The sequence below is a fragment of the Pithys albifrons genome, chromosome 2 (assembly GCF_047495875.1).
Source record: "Pithys albifrons albifrons isolate INPA30051 chromosome 2, PitAlb_v1, whole genome shotgun sequence".
Lineage (NCBI taxonomy): Eukaryota > Metazoa > Chordata > Aves > Passeriformes > Thamnophilidae > Pithys > Pithys albifrons.
In genome coordinates this window covers 529,569-549,328 of record NC_092459.1, presented here as the reverse complement: position 1 = coordinate 549,328, position 19,760 = coordinate 529,569, and the positions used below count along the sequence as shown (strand labels likewise).

At 45.1% G+C, this 19,760-nt stretch overlaps 2 protein-coding genes and 1 long non-coding RNA gene across 4 annotated transcripts; 1 reads left to right on the top strand and 2 right to left on the bottom strand.

The window, feature by feature from the left end:
- Nucleotides 1-187: 187 nt before the first annotated feature.
- On the top strand, nucleotides 188-2,460 carry LOC139668559 (uncharacterized). The gene is made up of 3 exons (XR_011697093.1): nucleotides 188-277; nucleotides 1,966-2,018; nucleotides 2,361-2,460. It is a non-coding gene; the product is annotated as an uncharacterized lncRNA (long non-coding RNA).
- A 914-nt stretch (nucleotides 2,461-3,374) lies between these two features.
- Nucleotides 3,375-7,346, bottom strand: LOC139668558 (gallinacin-9). Of its 2 annotated transcripts, XM_071548166.1 has the most exons (3): nucleotides 7,205-7,346; nucleotides 4,386-4,515; nucleotides 3,375-3,577 (listed from the first exon to the last, which is right to left on the bottom strand). In XM_071548166.1, exons 1-3 carry the CDS (start codon nucleotides 7,260-7,262, stop codon nucleotides 3,562-3,564), a joined length of 204 nt encoding a protein of 67 aa, XP_071404267.1. In that variant the 5' UTR covers nucleotides 7,263-7,346; the 3' UTR covers nucleotides 3,375-3,561. The 2 variants fall into 2 exon arrangements, with proteins under 2 accessions (XP_071404267.1, XP_071404268.1); XM_071548167.1 differs by lacking the exon at nucleotides 3,375-3,577 and having other exon boundaries at nucleotides 4,382-4,515.
- An 8,174-nt stretch (nucleotides 7,347-15,520) lies between these two features.
- Nucleotides 15,521-16,042, bottom strand: LOC139668557 (gallinacin-10-like). The gene is made up of 2 exons (XM_071548165.1): nucleotides 15,908-16,042; nucleotides 15,521-15,657 (listed from the first exon to the last, which is right to left on the bottom strand). The coding sequence occupies exons 1-2, from the start codon at nucleotides 15,963-15,965 to the stop codon at nucleotides 15,521-15,523; spliced, it is 195 nt and encodes a 64-aa protein (XP_071404266.1). The 5' UTR covers nucleotides 15,966-16,042.
- Nucleotides 16,043-19,760: the final 3,718 nt, after the last annotated feature.

Here is a 19,760-nt window from a genome sequence, read left to right as displayed (position 1 = left end):
GACTTCACTGGTGTAGGCTACTGTTGAAGTTGACTGAAAGAAAATCCCAATATTATTCTAGTTCTTTTAAATTTTCTAGCCATAAATAATTGTTTTATCTTATGTAACATGTTTTCAAATACATCCTTCCTTAAAACTGGTATTTCAATGTTTAATTGAATAACTTCTTTCTGATTTTTACTTGGTAGCTGTTGCATTTGGTGGCCCTGAATTTTGGACATGAAGATCTTTTCCCTCTTCTTTGCTGTTCTCCTCTTAATGCTCCAAGGTGCTTCAGGTAAGAGTTACCTGAAAGGTCAGGAAATGCAGAGGGAGAATTGTTGAGTAGAAATAGAAATAAAAATAGTTTCAGTCCCTTTTGCTTGAGACCAACTAATACTTCCAGGATGTTGGACACACTTTACCCATGACCAGCTGGATCCATTGGATGCACTGAAACCTCCAGACAGGAAAATAAGGGAATGTAATGCTGTGGATCTGCCAGCTTGAAGGCAGCCCAAAATATTGCTGTCATGTTATAACCTGAATTGTTCTTGGCCTTCTTGGGAAGGCAAGTCAAGACTCTGGGCTGTTTATTCTTGTTTGTGCAGGTTTCATGCGTGCCCCTAATAACGAGGTGCAGTGCAGACAGGCGGGGGGGGTTTGTTCCACTGGCCGTTGTCCTCCGCCCAACACAAGGTCCTTCGGGCGCTGCCAGCAAGGGATCCCTTGCTGTAGGACTGTGGTGAGTTATGGATGTGATGACCCATGGAATTACTGAATGGTGTGGGCTGGGAGAGACCTTAAAGCTCAGCTCGTTCCAGCCCCTCTGTCATAGGCAAGAGGGTTGACCTTCCACTCTCCCAAGTTGCTCTAAGCCCATCCAACCTGGACTTAAATACTTCCAGGGATTTCTTGTGGTAATTTTTTATTACTAATTTTCATATATCCAATCTGCTCCTTAGGTGAAAAACTCCTCCATCAATGGAGCAGAGAGTGTACACTCAGATACAGGATTTCCTCAGGATTTCCTCACTACTTCCCTCAGTACCACTAATGATGTAGCTCAAGTGCTTCCTGGGAGAGGTCGCAGTGAAATCTCTTTGGCAGAGAGAAATTATTAGCTAGAAATGAACTCCTTTTTTCCTGCTGTTTCCATTGGCTGTGTCAAGCTGCTCATGATGAGTACCACTGTCTTTCAATGTGCAGACTGTCTGGAGACCTGAGACTCTTGGGTCAGGTTCATAGGAGACCTGAATGTTCCACCATGAAAAGTGTGCCAGGTGTCCCAGAAGAACATCCTGAAAGTCAAGTTGTTCTGCAAGATCTTTGCTCCAGTTTAATATTTTTCCTTTCTTTACACTAAACCAAAACATTTGTTCATTGTTTTGAGCAACCTGATCTAGTGGAAGCTGTTGCTGCTCATGACAGGAGGTTGGAATGAGATGAGTTTTAAGGTCCCTTCCAGCTGAAAGCATTCTATGATTCTCTGTTTTCATTCTTTTTTATTCTCTCTTGAACTCCAACTAGAATCTTAAAGTTCAGCCTACATCTTTACTCTGATATGAAGCTGAGGAAAAATTTACAGTTTGCCTCTGCTGATTCTAATATTGCATTTTGTTTCTTTTTTTGTTGTTGTAAGATGCTGCAGGCACCCTTATCTTTCGAGGCTCTTACTTTGTTCAATATTAATAGCAGAGATGTTAAAAACAAAGCAGAAGCAGCAGAAATTCCTTTCCATACCAGAGATTCCAAGATGAGTAGGAAACTTCGAGTACAGACACAGGTCAATTCATTATTAAGTAAAATAAAAGACAATTTATGATTAAAATTCAGCAGTAGCAGGACTGGGAATATCCATCGAAGCACTGAAGAATTGGATCCAGGAATGTCAGTTCTTGGTGCTCATTCAATCCCTTCTGTGCTTTTTATTGAGACCCTTTCCAGGATTACAAAAGCTGAAAGTCTCTTTCCTTTTGTTTGCAGTATGATTAGTGGTCACTGACATCCTAGATGGCCCAGGCAGAGCTTCTGGAAAGGTGAGAGATGCTTCACCCCATTGGAAAATCTGGAATTCTGAGCAGAGAATATGCATTTAACACACACATGAACACACCAAAACACAAACAAGAGAAAGACAACAAACTGCTCCACAAACAGCCTTAATGACCCGAAGGATCTTGAAAGCAATTCTTGAACCACCCAGAAAAGAGAAATATTTGTAATTTTTAAGAATGTTTTACCATTAAAATTAGATTGTGCTGACCAACAGCTACTCCAGAGAGATCACCAAGATGCAGAGTCTGTCCCCATGAGAGGATGCAGAGGAGGGTCTTCCTTTGGCCCTCACAACAGCTATTCTTTATTTTATTTCCTTTTAGAGTCAGCAACAATAAGAACAAGGCTCCAGAAGACACTGAATGCTCAGCTGAGGGTTTACATTTCATAGTCTGCATATCTCAATAAATTTTAATAAACTTACTCCAGAAGAGTTGTGTTCAATCCTCATACCTGTGAGGAATTGTCTTGGTGTGTGTTCTTGCTGGAGGATCTGTCTCCCATCTCAGCTGGGGTCAGCGAGATGTGCTTTGAGATAAACTTTTTCAAAAATAGCAGAAGGAACCAAAGTCAGGTATGGACAGGAGTATGGCTTGGTCCTGTTCATTATTAGATGGACCAGTAACAGTCAAGAATAACTTCAAGGTCAGGTTGGAGGAGATTTTGAGCAGCCTAGTCTAGTGGGAGGGTGTCCCTGCCCAAGGCAGGGGGTGGAACAAGATGATCTTTAAAGTCCCTTCCAGTCCAAACCATTCCATGATTCTATGATTCTCCAAACACCCTGTGCCTAAGATTGTTGGAAGCTGGCACAAACTGGTCATGTTCAGCACCAGTGGCAGCCCTGAAACCATCCATAGCAGCTCCTGACATGGACAACATGGATCTTTGAGTCATCCTTGATCTCAAATCCTTTTGGCCTTTACGTTAGCACTGTGGGGTGATAGGGATGGGGAGAGTAAGGAAGGGACAAGTCTATACCTTGGTGCAGAGATTCCAGCCTGATGGACACACCACCCACTGCCTCCAGACAAAAGAGTGCAGGGAAAAGCAGTTTGTCTTCTTCCAACCCAGGATTTCCCTGCATTGCTATTCCCAGGATTTCAGATTGGGCTGGCAGATGGAGCCCTGTAGAGGAGCAGAGGACTGAGCCTGTCTCTGAACCCCAGCCTGCTGCCCTGTGCTAGGATGGCAGTGGGAACAGGATGACATAATAGGACTTAATGACATGTGGACTTAATTAGCTGAATTTAGTTAAATAGAATTAATTTACAGTCTGATTTTTACAGACAGTAAGAACAACAAAAGCCATCCTGACACACATGAGCAAATACCAGCTATGGGGTTTCAAAGAACTTGCTTTTATTAGAGTTGAAGCTGCAAAGATCTTTATTGGAGTACAAGAACTCGTCCCCCAGGGGAAAGGTTCCCCAGGGTTGTACCGAGGACAGGATCCATGGATGTCAAAGATGGGAGATGTCTCAGATGTCCAGAGCTCTTGTCTGAGTGGTCAGTGAGGTGCCAATTTTAGGAACTGGGTGTCCTGCAAAGAAAAGTCAGATGCTTAGCTCATCCACCAAACTAGAAAATTGTATCTCGGCACCTCAAACTGCTGGACTCATGGGGTGAAGATCCACTGGAGATCCTTGTGATCTGGGCCTCTCTTTCTGCTCATAAGACAACCCAGGTAAAACAGAGGATGTGGCTGCCACCTCTCAGCACACACTACATCTATTTAGCTGTGGCTGCTGCTGACCCACAGTACCTGCCAGGGTACGATTTAGGACTAAAACTAGTTTTGAAATAAAGAGTGACACTGGAGAAAGTGACTGTTCCCTTCCTTCCCTCCATGTCCTCTCTGCCCTTCACAGAATCACAGAATGGTTGGGGTTGGAAGGGACCTTAAAGCTTACATCATTCCAACCCCCTCCCATGGGCAGGGACACCTTCCACTATCCCAGGTTGCTCCAAGCCCTGCCCAGCCTGTCCTTGGACATCTCCAGGGATGGGGCAGTCACAGCTTCTCTGAGCAACCCGTGCCATGGCCTCTCAGGGAAGAATGTTTTCCTAATATCTAACCTAACCCTAATCTCTGTTATATTGAATCCATTCCCCTTTGTCCTGTCACTCTTGTCAATATTCTCTTTTTTGGTTGAGAACAATCTGGAATATTTTAACACTAGAAGGCTCTGCCTTTTTTACTGCCAGACACAAACCCTGGCAATTAAAGGTGATTTTCTGAGGGTGTAGGGGGCTGGAGAAGGGGCTCTGATGCCAAACGGAGAAAAGCTCAATAAATTGATTTGCTTTTGGTGCAGCAGTATTTCTTTAGAGGGATTCCAGACTCTTACCATTTGCAGCATCTTAGCTTTCCACCACGGCAGGTCCCGATGTCGACCAGAGGAGCAGAGCATGGCACAAAGGAGCAGGAGCCCCGGCTTTGCCGGCATGCAAGGGTGTCAGAGGTTTCCTGGCTGTAAGCTGAAAGGAACCAAGGGAATATTCATGTTCATGTTCATGTTCATGTTCATGTTCATGTTCATATTCATATTAGTGTTCATGTTCATATTCATGTTCATGTTCATATTCATGTTCATGTTCATGTTCATATTCATGTTCATATTCATATTCATATTAGTATTCATGTTCATATTAATATTCATATTCATGCTCATATTCATATTCATATTCATATTAGTGTTCATGTTCATATTCATGTTCATATTCATATTCATATTAATGTTCATATTCATATTCATATTCGTGTTCATATTCATATTCATGTTCATATTCATATTCATGTTCATTTCTCAAGGTGGAGGATTGGAGGGTCAAGGTCACATTTATCTGATGTGGTAGGTGATTTCCTGTCATCAAATTGGACTTTATCTCCAGTTTGAAAGGCATGCCAGTTTTATTCTAAATTAGCTCTACCACCTGTTTATAGGAACTAGCTGCTGTTTATTTCAGTCACTTTGTCCTGGTGGTTCTCAATTCCTCTCTTTTAATAACCTATTATTCAAGGATTATGTGGTTTTGATGTCACTCAGCTGATTTTAAAGCCATCATTATATTCTGGTTCCCTTTATTCCTTAAATCAAAAAAACCCTGTAATGTTATGGATCTTTTCTGTGTGTCAATCTATGAAGAGATATAAAATAGTTTGTGTCCCTTTCCCAGAGACTCTACTAGAATTCTACAAGCTCTTTAGCTGGGGACACTTTGTGATGCATAGAATAGGAAAAGCCCAAGAAAGTAATCCCAAATCATGTAGAGTTTTGTCTCAAGCTCCTACAAATGCCTGGTTTTGGTGTAAGTGTTCCTACATTTCTTCTTCGAGTAGTCAGACATTGGATGGTCTACAAAAGTAGGTACAAATTTCAGATTACTGCAAGCTAAAGAAATCACTGAGGTAGTTTAACCTGCTCTAAAGACCCCCAAACAGCCTGGAATGATGTATATGCTCCAAACCCACCTAAATTCACGCAGACAATACAGAGTTCAGGCAAAGATCCACAGCCACAACTACTTTCTCCCCAGAAACACTGGGAGTCTTCTGGTCTAGAATGCACACTCAGGAGGTGGGGGTCCCAATGTGAGAACAGAAAGCTCTCACATTTCAGTGTTGAATTTTAAGTATCAGTCTAAGAACTGCATCAATAGAATTATGTTAGAAAAGCCCTCTGAGATCTTCGAGTCCAACGGTTCCCACAGCACCACCAAGTCCACAACTGACCCATGTTCCCAACTGCTACATCCACAGAGCTTTTAAATCCTTTTTGATCCCTCCAGGGATGGGGACTCCACCATTGTCCTGGGCAGCTGTGTCAGAGCTGGACAACTCTTTACATGAAGAAAGTGACCCCAGTATCCAATTTAAACCTCCACTGGCACAACTTGAGGCCATTTCCCCTTGTCCTGTCCCTTGCTCCCCGGGACCAGAGCCCAACCCCAGCCCAGCTCCCCTCACCTGTCAGGGAGTCGTGGAGAGCAAGAAGTTCACCCCTGAGCTTCCTTTTCTCCAGCCCCCCCCAGCTCCCCCAGCCACTCTTGGAACTCCAGCCCCTTCCCCAGCTCTATTCCCTTCCTTGGACATGCTCCAGCCCCTCAATGTGTCTCTTGTGTCAGGGGCCCAAAACTCCTCCCAGCAGTGGAGGTGCCTCAGCAAAGCCAGCACAGGGACAGTCACGGCCCTGGTCCTGCTGCCACACTCTGGCTGGTACAGGTCAGGTGCAATTGGCCTTTTTGCCCACCTGGGCACACCTGGCTCATGTTCAGCTGTTATCAACCAGCACCCCAAGGGCCTTTCCCAACTTTCCAGCCCCTCTGCTTGGAGCTGTAGGGGTTGTTCTGACCCAAGCACAGGACTCGACACTTGGCCTTGTTGACTGTCATACCATTGGCCCCAGACCATGGAACCAACCTGTCCAGACCCCTCTTCAGAGCATTCCTACCCTCCAGCAGATCAACACTCCCACCCAATTTGGTGTCCTCTGCAAATTTGCGGAGGGGTACATTGATAAAGATATTAAACAGGATCAGCCCCAGTACTGAGCTCCTGGGAGCACTGCTGGTGACTGGCCCCAGCTGGGTAGCTCATTCTCCACCACTCTCTGGGACCAGCCACCCTGGCAGCTTTTAACCCAGAGAAGAGTGAGCCTGTCCAAGCCATGAGCAGCCAGTTTCTCCAGTACAATACTGGCAAACAGTGTCAAGGCTTTACTAAAGTCTAGGTGGATACCTAGTCCATTAAATGGGACACATTGTCATAGAGGAGATTAGGCTGGTGAAGCAGGACCTGCTTTTCCTAAACCCATGCTGGCTGAGCCTGATCCCCTGGTTGTTCTCTACATGCCTCATGAAGGCACTCAAAATGAGCTGCTCCAAAACATTCTCTGGCACCAAGGTCAATACAGAGGAGCTTCTTTTTTCCCCCATCATGTCATTTTGTCACTTGGAATGAAAGATATTAGAAAGAGACTATCAGAATGACTATCCAGGACCTTGATTCAATAGCTTGAGGATTATGACTATGACCAGGGAAGGGGAACTTAATATGAAATTCAGGGATTCCAAGAGGGCAGTGGTATCTGTGCCCAGCACTAGAATCTAATGAACTTCTCTGCACGTGCACCCTTTTAGCCTCGATCTCATCTATTTCCAGCCTTACCTGGAGCAGCCTGGAAGAGGAAGAAGAGAACAGCAACGAGGAAGAAAAGGATTCTCATGGCTGGCAGCTGGTAGTAAGACAGACTTTGCAGGAATGGAGACAACACCAGTGTGAACAGAAGCTGTCCGAGACCGAGCACTGGTGGTGTCTCTGCTTATAAAGGCTCAGAGACAAAACCAGGGGGTGGGGGAGTGGCAGCCTGAAGAACAGGGAGTTCTTTGCCCTATCACTATAGAGACTGGTGATGCATGAAGGTGTTGCAACCCACCACGTTAGAAGATGCTTGACCTGAGCAATGACCATGTCTCCCAGCTGACCCGAGCAGCCAAACCACCCTGTGCCAGCTGGTGGGCTGCACCCAGGGAGGACACGGGATTGGAGGAGGAGGGAGGTGGGTTCCTGTGGTCCATAGGACTGTAAACCATGCAGAACTGATGGTGCCCCGTGGCTTTTGGCCATGGTCTTGTGACAGCCTGTCCTTCCCCCCAACCACCAGGCACGGTGAGCAAAGGCAGGGCAGTGTGAAGCAAGGAGAGGACAGACCCTCCTCCTTGGAGACAAGAGCATGCAGTGACAGGACAAGTGGGAATGACTTCTAACAGAAAGAGAGCAAGTTTAAATTTGATATTATAAGAAATTCTTTACTGTGAGGGTGGTGAGGCCCTGAAACAGATTGTCCAGAAAAGTAGTGGCTGCCTCATCCCTGGAAGTGTTCAAGGTAAGGCTGAATGGGGCTCTGAGCACCCTGGCCTAGTGGAGGGTGTTGCTGATCATGGAATGAGATGATCTTTAAGGTTCCTTCCAACCCAGACCATTCTGTGATAATGGTGATGAATGCAGGAAAGGATCAGAACTTTAGTCCTTACTTGGATTGGAGTTGCAGGGCTGCAACTGAGGAAGGTGGGGTAGGCTGAAAGGGTTGTGGATATTCCTTCTCCTGGCTATGACATTGGCAGGCACAGTAGTAGTTCCAGTTTCTCAGGGGTTTTCCAGCATGGTTCAGAACTCAGTTGTTCTCTGTATTTTATAGTTATGATTTTAGTAATGATTTCACTAAATCTCAAAGAAGTCATTCAACAGAGAGGACTGGAAGGGGCACCACTGTGTTTTGTGGCACTCTCCATAGGAGACTTCACCCCAATTCCCCTTCAGCAATCCCTGAGCTGTCCTGAAAATGATGAGGACATGCTCCTACAGACACTGCATCCCCACACCCTACTCTGATGGTCTGAACTTTCTTCCAAAGTCAAGCCTGCATGGAGACTCTAAAGCTACTTATTCTTTGCCCCAAATGACCTTGGCTTAATGACCTTTTCCCCTGCTGCCAGTCACCTTCCTTATGTGCTTATGAAGAGACTCACACCTCTCTGATTTCATACATTCAATACACCAAGTCCACTTGCATGTGATGTCTCCACATCTCTTACCACCTTGTAACATATTTCTGTATCTGAAAATAAAATCTGGGGGTTTTTTTGTTTTTGTTTTGCTTTGTTTTTTGTTTTGTTCTTGTTCTTTTTTTTTTAATATATGTTAGGGACCAGCCATTGATAAGATACTCCAGAGGAAGTGTCATCAGAGCTTTGTACAGGCTACTTAATACTTGTGCTTGTCTCTAAGAACTGTCACTCCTGAGGCATATGAGAACTTCAAGTGCACTTTTTCTTTTTTGGACAAACAGTACAAGCCAAGAATCATTAATGAAGCCAGGTCATGAGGGTGCTTAATTATTTACTGCTTCAGTGAGAGCAGCAAACTGAAGCAAAGGACAGCAACAACACAGGAGGTGAGGTGTCTGCACACAGAGGGCAGAGAGGTCTGTGTCTGGTGAACTGGCTGCATGCATCATTTAAAAAAAAACACAACACATTACCTTGGTATGTCAGGATCAGGATCTTAGAAACAAGCAAAAATCTTCTTTGCACTTGTGGGCAGATGAGAAGATTGAGGAGGGGCAAGAGGATACAGGTGGTAAAGCAAACAAATTCCTGCTCCATGAAGGTTCATCCCTGCTCATCAGGTTGGACAAATATGTAATTCTGGCAGAACTGATAGGACTGGCAGCACTGCCAGGGCCCCTGAGATCCAAGAGAAGGACGGGAACCCTCATCTCACTGTCTCATGTGATTGGCACAACACCCAGAAGATGCTTGGGGATATCAAGCCCACATTTCTCTCTCTTTGTACCTCCCAGACTGCCAGTGGTGGGTTGCTGTGATGAAATGCTTGGGGAATGTGATGAGGAAATGGATCTTCAGACCTCTGCCAGGGAGCTGTGAGGGCTGAGGTGGGCAAAGTCTCTTAAACAGGCTGTTGTTCTGTCACCTCTCCTCTGTCTTCCTGCAGAGCATGGAAAAAAGAGTTTTGAGGAGTCAGTCTTTTATATTAAAATACTCTGTGCCTGTGTGCACTCAAAATTAATTTTAAAATAAGCCATAGGGAACACTGAACAGCTCTTTGGTTCCTGACCTGTGATACAGGACATAGACACAACCCCCCAGCTCAAACCACTCTGAGCACCTGCTCAGGGTTTCAGAGAGTCACCCCATCCACATGCACCCTCATCTCTGCTTCTGGAAAAAACCATCATGGACAAAAAGAGGGAAAAAAGGTGCAGTCTGTGATCTTAAAACACAGACAGCTGTAAGGAAACTGTCAAGAGTGGAATTTGCTTGTAAAAATCCAGTATTAAAGGAAGGAGAATGTGCTTTTCTACTCCTTGCATAACTCCCCTCCTGCCTGTCCCAAGAGGGCAAGAGGTGTTTGTTTTGGGGAGTGAGGCTGCTGAGCAAACCCTGCTGGGGTTGGTTCACATCGTCACATGTCATTCAATGGTCTTTGGAACCAAACAACATCAGAGAGATGGCAGGAAAGGGGAAACAGCTCCATCCTCCTCACCTCCCTCCCCCAACTCCAGCTGGAGAGTGGCAGCAATGCTTATCCCAGGTCCAGACTCCCTCCATGGGAAGGTGAATGTGCCTGGGTTGACAACAGCCCCCATGAAGACTGCTTGGCACTGGGGAAACGGAGTCTGGACAAGGTGCTCAGCTTCTTCCTTCTCCTTGACACCAGGAGAAGATGCTGGCAAAGTCTCCAGTGTGCAGAGAAGCAGCAAAGCTGTGACTGATGGGAAGCTGTTGATCTTGTCTGTAAGAGTTAATATTTGACCTGGTAGCAAAGGAGTGGGTGGGGGATTTCATATGGGGCTTGTCCTTGTGAAGAAATGGTGTTTTGTCTCCCAGAAAGAGTAAATTCATGGGTTTGGCTCATGGATCCTTCAGGGGGCTTGGGAAATTTGCCTTTTCACCTTGGGAAATTGGCACTTGTGGTCCTGACTGTGGGCAAAGAAGTGCAAATGTCTTTGGATCTGAAGGAGATTCCCTGCTTTTAATTACTATGGATGGGGAACTAATCTGCTGGATCAGAAGGGGAGAATTAGTTTAGTGACAATCTTTTCCAGTCCAGGAGTAAACAAACAGGTGACAACAGGAAGTGGTGTTGAGTTGCCCTGTCCCAAAGTCAAGGGCATGGAAAAGATGATGGTGAGAGGCACAGGCAAGTAAAGACACACTGAAGGTGACAGTGGGTGGATGGTACACAATGTTTGTTCTCCTTGGCAGAGCACTCAGTAGAGGCTACTCATGCCTGAAACCAGGTTTCAGTGGAGGAACTCCAGGCTTTGTGATTGAAATGCATGTCCAAGACAGTCCTGGGACAATCTCCAGTGTGTGTCCTTGCCATGGGAGAGAGCTGTGAAGGGAAAAAGCCACCAATTAGCAAATTTTGGAAAGTCCATACTTCAGTCACCATTTTGAAAACTGATCTGTTCTTCAAGTGATAAAGGAGAGGTTTTCTGAGGTCCTTCATTAGCTTTTTAAGGTGAACATCAACAAAAAGATCTCTTTTTTCCCATAGTTTGAACACTATCAAAGGGTTTGATTCCAGCTGCCATCCCACCAGCCCTTCCAAAGAAAAAGCCAATGCTGTCCTAGGAGAGAAGTTCTCAATAGATATGGATTTAGGAACTTCTAGGGAAGAAGTCTCTGAGGTCACTGCAGGAGAGAGACAGGTCAGAAAACTGGTCTCGGAGAAGCAGGTCCCTGTAGGGCCATCAACACAGGAGAGCTGTGTGAGCCACCCTGCATGAGGCCAACCCCAGGCTCCACTCGGGGTCCTGGGGAGTGCAGAGGTGAGATAAACACTCAAAGGGCTCTGAAGAAATTGGGCAAAAATAGAAGAGTGATCCTGAATTGAGGGTGGCTGCTGGAGTGAAATGCAAGTCCTTGATGAACATAAGGTACAGCATCTAGAGGCAGAAATTGAGACAACCCTGTTTGAAGTAAACTTCTCTGTGGTTTACACCCTAGAGATGTGTTTCATTGAGAACAGGAGGGAAATCTGAGGCTCAGCCTGTTCTGAATTGATCCAGATTTAATACCAGAGGGTTATTTTTGGGATGCTGTGGTTTAACCCCAGCTGGAAACTCAGTCCCACTCTTTGCTCACTTCTCCCCTGGTGGAATGGGCTGAGCGTGACACGAGATGGTCTGGAATACCCCTCGTGTCACCCGGGGTTCAGTTGTCCCACTTTTATCTCCTCCCAGCAGTTTGTGCATCCCCAACCCACTCAATCAGCGGGGTGGGGTGAGGAGCAGGAAAGGCCTTGATGCTGTGCAAGCCCTGATCAGAAATAATAAAACACCCCTGAATTATCAACACTGTTTCCAGCACAAATCCAAACTATAATTCCATACCAGCTGTGGTGAAGATTAACTCTATCCAGCCAAAACCAGCACAAAGGAGAAACTTGAGGGTTGTAGAGTAGATCATCTATGTGTGTAGTAGTAAGTTGAACACAACCAGGTTATAGTTACACAATCACAGAATATGCTGGGTTGGAAGGCACCCAAAAGGGTCATCAAGTCCAACCCTTAGCTCTGCACAGGGATCTTCCCCAGGAGTCACACCATGTGCCTGAGAGCATCATTCAAACAGCTCTTGAGCTCTGTCAGCTTTGGTGCTGTGCCCACTGCCCTGGGGAGCCTGTTCAGTGCCTGACCATCCTCTGGGGGAAGAACCTTCTTCTAATATCCAACCTAAACCTCCCCAGACACAACCTCGGGCCATTCCCTGGGGTCCTGTCAGTGGTGGCCACAGAGCAGAGATTAATACTTAGAACAGGTCTGATTTTTACAAAGCAGTCTATGTATCATCTCAAATCTTGTTTCTGGGGTGGGATAGTTCAGAGCCCATCACTGTGTTTGTGAAGTCATGTGCATGTATTTTAATGTATGCAGAGATAGATAGATAGATAGATAGATAGATAGATAGATAGATAGAGATATAGATAGATAGATAGATAGGTGGATGGATAGATAGATATAGATAGATATAGATGGATATAGATATAGATAGATGGAGATAGATAGGTAGATATAGATAGATAGATAGATAGATAGATAGATAGATAGATAGATAGATGCATAGATAGATAGATATAGAGATAGATATAGATATGGATATATGAAGATAGAGATAGATAGATAGATAGATAGATAGATAGATAGATAGATAGATAGAAAGTTTGCAATATTGGAGGTGTTATAGGTTGCCATTTTGCCATCCAGTCACTCACTATCAGAGTTGTCTTTACAGTTTTCACACTCACGTTTCAATCTTCTTGCCCTGAGCACTTTCGTATCATCATCAAAACTGGTGGCTGCTTTAGCCATTCCCTTTTCCACATTACCTGGGAATATGTGAGACTGCACAGACACACTTTTTAAAGAATATTTCATCAGTCTCTGAGCCTTGAGGCAAAACCTCAGAGAAAATTACTGTTAATAACCACAAACATCACAGGTATTGGTTTAAGAAGACATTTATTTTTGTGTGAGAATAAAATAATAATAATATATATATTGCTTCACATCCTCCAAGAGCTGCATGAACCTGAAGTGATTAAACACCCAAACATCCCTGTGAGGTAGGCTGGAATAGGTGGCCAAGGTGCCAAAGTGGCTTGTGTATTAAAAGCAAAAAAGGGAGTGACTTTGGGGAGGAAAAACCTGGATCTTCAGAAGCAGTTTGCTAACAGGACATGCCCTCTGGAAGCTTCTTTTAATGCTCATTTGCAGGAGGGTTTAGATAAAGGAGGAATGCATCAAAATCACCTCCTCCAGGCAGTGGAAATGTTGCTGGTACAAGGGCACTGACCCAGGAAAGCCTTCTCTTCTTATTCTGGTGGATTCCTGCAAGGATACAAAAGGTCTTGTTATTTTGCTGAAGTGTAGCCTAAACTTGATCTCTAAAGCCTCAATACCTGCTAATTACCTTTCAAAACGAATGTAGAGGGTGGATTCAGCCTGCAGGTTTATAAGCCTACATTTAGGTGCCTCCAAGGAGGTCCCCATGTGTGCTGGGTGGTTGGGTCTGTGGGCATCCAGTCCACAAGAACTGTGGTCACTGCTTAACTAATTATACTCTCACTAGTAATAACAGCTTTATTCAGCTCCCCCCAAAATGAAGACTGGGGGCTTGATGTAGTTACTGAATCACACAAGTCTAGTGCCATTTGAAGAGCTCTGAGGTATCTGCTTGGCCTCCAGACATATTTTCTGAAAATCAGGGTTTTCCCATAGGTCATGAGCAAGTTATCTCAGCCAGATGTGTAGATATGATGTAAATACTCCATGGCACCCCAAATGCCACTAAACACACTGAATCAAAGTCTTTGGGCCCAATTTAAAAAAATTCTGCTCAAAAAACTCAGTTGAATCCTGAGGTGAAAAAAAAAATTACTGTACCTCAGAAGACCCTGTTTGTTCAACTGCTCATGTTTTATTGATCAACTCAGCTGAAAATATGACAGTCCATATAAGAAGAGCTCTAATCCTCAGTATTAACATCCAGTAGTACCACACCTGGGTACATTCTTCCAAGAAAGGTGTTTCTATAGAAAAGGTTACACCTAAAATCAACTCAACACATCTTATTCCTTCTCCAGTCCCAATTTTCCTTTCATTAGGCCTGACAGATCCTTATAAAGAACTTTGATGTTGGAGATCTGCCATCTGTCCCCACCAGTCTATCTGCTATCAGTGGCAACTGCTTCCCAAGGGGATGAGCAGTCACAGAGGCTGAGGGCTCACATCAGTCCTATCTAAAATCATCCAATAATAGGTTACTTTTGTAGCATTTACTTTCCTGACTTCCTAAGTAGGTGCTTCCTTGGCATCTCATTCTCCTGATACAAACTTCCCATTATTGGAATGACTTGGGTTTCCTTAAATCACCGACTCCCTGAGGCTCCCCATGTGCTGAATAAATGTTATAAAACCTCTTTCCTAGAGCCATCTCATCACACTTTCTTCATTTTCCGGGAATCTTTAAGCCCTGGCAATTCTATAAATAACAGGATAAGGAATTCTGTAAAAGTCAGGAAATATGGATCTGAACTCTCCCTTTATTTTGAACCAAGGTCTGTCCAGTCACATCCATGGCTGAGGATCTGCCTGAACATCATTACTGGGATGAATTATGTCATCACACCTGTCCTCTTCATCAAAAGATACAGGAACCTCTGCTAATTGGCACTAATTCACTATGTGTGGTTGTCACTGCAGCTGGCAATGACCATCCTCTGGCCATTAATGGTAAAAAATCGTTGCAGCAATTAAATGCCTGGGGAATATGTTTTATTTTAAGCCAAAGAACATTCCCTAATAGCATGTTCAAAACCTCAAGGAAATTTAAAACTGGCTACCAGGGAAACTGCAGACATGCCTAGAATGGGGTCTCCAAAGTCAAAAGTGAAATGCACACCCAAGTCTCCTCTCACTACCAAAGTCATGCTTCATCTTTCTGAGAGCTGAGCAGTGGTGGGGGGAAGGAGAGAAGGGAAAAGAATGAGAAGCAGAGATCTGTGAACATACTTCCCCCTGTAAATTTAAACTTTCTAGGCAATTTTGGAAAATAAAAGAGCAGAAGGAGAACAAATTGTTTCCTCTTTTTGGTGAAAATACTGTGACACATTCTCCTCATAATTTCTTGAATAAACTTCCTTTTTTTTTCCCCATCAAAGTGAAAAATAGTGAGTTCTGGGAAATTTGGACACCCCTAAACCCTTTCTGTAGTACATAACCTCCATCCAAATGAACACACACCAACTGACATACACACGTTCGTTCTTCCTCTGGGCTTTCTCATGAAGGGCTGCCTTGGAAGCCCCATGGAGTTGTAGAGATTATTAGATAAAACAGTGGGTAAAACAGCAGGACAGAATCATTCCCTCTGATGCCCTCAGACCCTGTGCCACTTACTTTGAGCAGCAGTTCAGTGCCCCGCCGTGGCAGGTCCCAGTGGCACTGAAGGTGGGTGGGCACGTCCCCGCACGGCAGAATTTTCCCTGGCTCCTGCACTCTGCAGTGTCAGGGAAAAGGGGGTCTGCAGAACCTGTGGGAAGTGAAAAGTGTTCAAAATCTCAGTTTTAAGTCTAAAATGATGAAGGGTAAATAGTCATTAAATCATGTGTTGCTTTCTCAGGAAGATGTCACTGTTGGCACAGACATTCTTGGCCCACCCACTGCAACGTCCCCATGGCATCAGATTTAGCCTGTCAGGTAATAGCTGCTTTTTTCCTCCTATGAACACACTTTTGCTTGCAAAACCTTCTGCTGTTTATAGGATTTATTTTGCTTCTCACCTGAAGTAGCCTTGAAGATGAGCAGGAAAACAGCAAGGAGCAGGTAGAGGAGCTTCATGGCTGCGGGTCTCTTGTGGGCTGTGAGGTCCTACAAAGTGCCAGTGGTGGATGGAGTTGGCTTGAGGAAAGGCTGGGAAAGACACCCTGTATTTATAGGACCCGTGGGATTGTGCAAGAGTGACCACCGAGTGCTTTGTCAATGAGTAACAGCAATGAACCTTCTGGAAGGGGGTCGGCTCTCCCCCTCATCGCAGGTGGCAGTGAACATGTTGCAATCCCCAAGGGTGAATTTCCACTTAATGTATCAGTTACATAAGTGACCATCAGCCAAGCCTGACAAGGCTGCACAGATTTTCATGGCTTTTGCAGGCCTTTGGCCAACACAGGCACAGGGATGGGTCAGGTGGGGGGCTTGGAAGTCAGCCATCATTGGAGTGGGGACCTGGCTCTGGCCCTGGATTCATCACCCACTGACAATTCATGTAACATTGTCTGTCTCCCCATCCCTGTCACCAGGTGGATGATGTCAGAGGCACAGGAAAACATTGGGAAAGACTTCAGATGATGCAACTGTTCTTTGTCACTTTTTATTCAGGTCTCAGGACAGTCTCACTCACTGCAGAGAGCTGACACAAAGATCCCTCCCTCCCTCAATCCTTACATATATCACAGAATATTAGAATCATAGAAAGGTCTGAATTGGAAGGGACTTTCAAGATCATTTAATTCCAGCCCCCTCCCCTGACCAGGTTACTCCAAGCTCTATCCAGCTGGGTATTTCATCCCACATCATTCCTTACTGTCCTACCTTCAGTCTTATGTCACAAATTCTGACCTCCTTGTACTCATTCCTATTTGCCTATATTAAAATTCTCAAGAGTTATAGTTCTGATAGTTCCTCATATGTCTCTTTCCTTTTAAAGAAAAAAGAATAATTTCATGTATGTGTCCAGGTTTGTGATGCAATGGCAAATGTTTCCCTTGTATTGCCTGGAAAGGTTGGGAGAATGGGCTGATTCCATAAGAATCTTGGCTGACACAACGCCCCAAAGTGCAACATCTTCTGGAGCTTCATTTTAGAGCACAATCCCCGTGGCTACAGATTTTCTAAGAGGGGAATCAATGCAAAGAAGGTTCCTCTTCATGAAATCTGGATTGGAGATGCCAAATGCCACATCTTTGCACCCGTGGGAATCCTCCCTTTGCCCAAACACCGTTGCACCCAAGAAACAGGTTAAACTCCGTCACAGGTGTCTCTGCAGTTCCTGCCTCTGACATTCTGCTTCAGTGGTTTCCTTTCTTATTACCTCATTTATTATGTTTAACTCAGAGTTAATGGTATTTTTGTTCTAAGAATTATTTGAAGGATGAAAACATTACCCATGTTTATGTTTAACCTCCGTGCTCAGGGACAGGCTCCAGCAGCTGAGAGAGCAGCAACAAGGTGAGTGACTTAAACACTTATGCAGCAAACAACAGTAAGATAAACACCCATTTCCCTCTTCCACCCATAAAGTCTAATTAACCAAGAAATGTCAAGTGGGGGGTTTTTGTCCTTTTTTTTTAATAACCTTGCCTTGGAAATTATCTTTTCTGGACATAATGAGGAGAGGGAGAGAAGAGGAGAGTTGTCACTTCTCTATTTTCTCTTTCAGTGAGTTGTCCAGTGGGACCCTCTGAAGGAGAGGCAGAACCTTGATCAGCAACATCAGTATGAACAAAGCAGTAAACAAAGCCCTTCTGTTTTTAAAAAGACCCATTGAAATGTGAATTTCTCCAACCTGTCTTTCACACAGAGAGAAAAATGTGGTGATATTTTGCAAATAGAAATGTGGGTTTTGAGCACTCATTGCACCATAAGACACCCATGTTAGGGAGAAGTCATATAAATAAAATCAGAGTGTGGCCCTGCACAAGGTGGGGACCACTCTTTGCTATCACCTGCAGTGATGTTTTCATAGTTGTACTGTTTTCCACCTGTGGAATGGAAAAAATCTATTACCAGAGACAAATTGTTTTAATTTCACTGACACCAACTGCCCTGGCAAACAGATTTTGCTGAACAACCTCCTTTTTTGCAGAAGGAAAACAGCCCTTTAAGAATAAGGAAGAAGGTTATTACAATAAGGTGGTAAAACATTGGCACAGGTTGCCCAGAGAAGCTGTGGCTGCCCCATCCTTGGGTGTGTCCAAGGCCAGGTTGGACAGGGCTTGGAGCAACTTGGGATGGTGGAAGGTGTCCCTGCCCATGGCAGGGGGAATAAGATGGGCTTTAAGGTCCCTTCCAACCCAAACCATTCTGTGATTCTCTGATTCCATCATTCTATAAAAGTGACAAACATTTCAGGCCCTGCCAGCACAGGTAACCAGAAATCATCCAGAGCAACAGGAAAATTCCATGACTTTGACTTCTAACAAAAACAAAGACAGGTGCAAACTGGTTCCTTAAAACCAGACAAAACTTGTAAAAAACCCCCTGAGGAGCAGAACAATTCATGCAGCACAGCAGTGACCCGGGGCTGGAACACAGCAGGATGTGTGTGGAGCTGTCCCAGGGCAGTCAGGGCCAGGATGGAGCCCTGGAAACCTCTGTTGAACATTAACTCCCATATATGAGATGGGAAACTCAAGGAGCTGCAGGTACAACAATAGGACAAGGGGGCACGATGGGCTCAAGCTCTGCCAGGGGAAATTGAAGTTGGAGATCAGAAAAAATTCTTTGCAGAGAGAGTGCTCAGGGATTGGAATGGGCTGCCCAGAGAGGGGGTGGATTCACCATCCCTGGAGGTTTTTCAGCTGAGCTTGGCCGTGGCACTGAGTGCCATGATCTGGTAAAGGGACTGGAGTTGGACCAAGGGTTGGACTTGATGATCTCGGAGGTCTTTTCCAACCCAATCCATTCTATGATTCTGTGATTCTATGGATGTGGCACTGAGGGAGAATCCACCATGTCTTGATCCAACCCCACTGTGATCAGGGACAGAGAATCCACCATGTCTTGATCCAACCCCACTGTGATCACCAGCCCAGGGCACAGAGTGCCCTGGGCTGGTGATCACAGTAGGGTTGGATCAAGGGTTGATGATCTCAGAGGTCTCTTCCAACCCAACTGAGAAGAACAACGAGGCTGGAGAAGGGACTGGAGCACAAGTGCTGTGGGGAGAGGCTGAGGGAGCTGGGGGTGTTCAGCCTGGAGAAGAGGAGGCTCAGAGGTGACCTCAGCACTGTCTGGAACTGCCTGAAGGGAAGTTCTGGCCAGGTGGGGGTTGGTCTCTTCTCCCAGGCACTCAGCAATAGGACAAGGGACACGATGGGCTCAAGCTCTGCCAGGGGAAATTTAAGTTGGAGATCAGAAAAAATCCTTTGCAGAGAGAGTGCTCAGGGATTGGAATGGGCTGCCCAGAGAGGGGGTGGATTCCCCATCCCTGGAGGTTTTTCAGCTGAGCTTGGCCGTGGCACTGAGTGCCATGATCTGGTAAAGGGACTGGAGTTGCACCAAGGGTTGGACTTGATGATCTGGGAGGTCTTTTCCAACCCAATCCATTCTATGATTCTGTGATTCTATGGATGTGGCACTGAGGGAGAATCCACCATGTCTTGATCCAACCCCACTGTGATCAGGGACAGAGAATCCACCATGTCTTGATCCAACCCCACTGTGATCAGGGACAGAGAATCCACCATGTCTTGATCCAACCCCACTGTGATCACCAGCCCAGGGCACAGAGTGCCCTGGGCTGGTGATCACAGTGGGGTTGGATCAAGGGTTGGACTTGATGATCTCAGAGGTCTTTTCCAACCCAATCCATTCTATGATTCTGTGATTCTATACCTATTCCAGAGATTCCAAGCT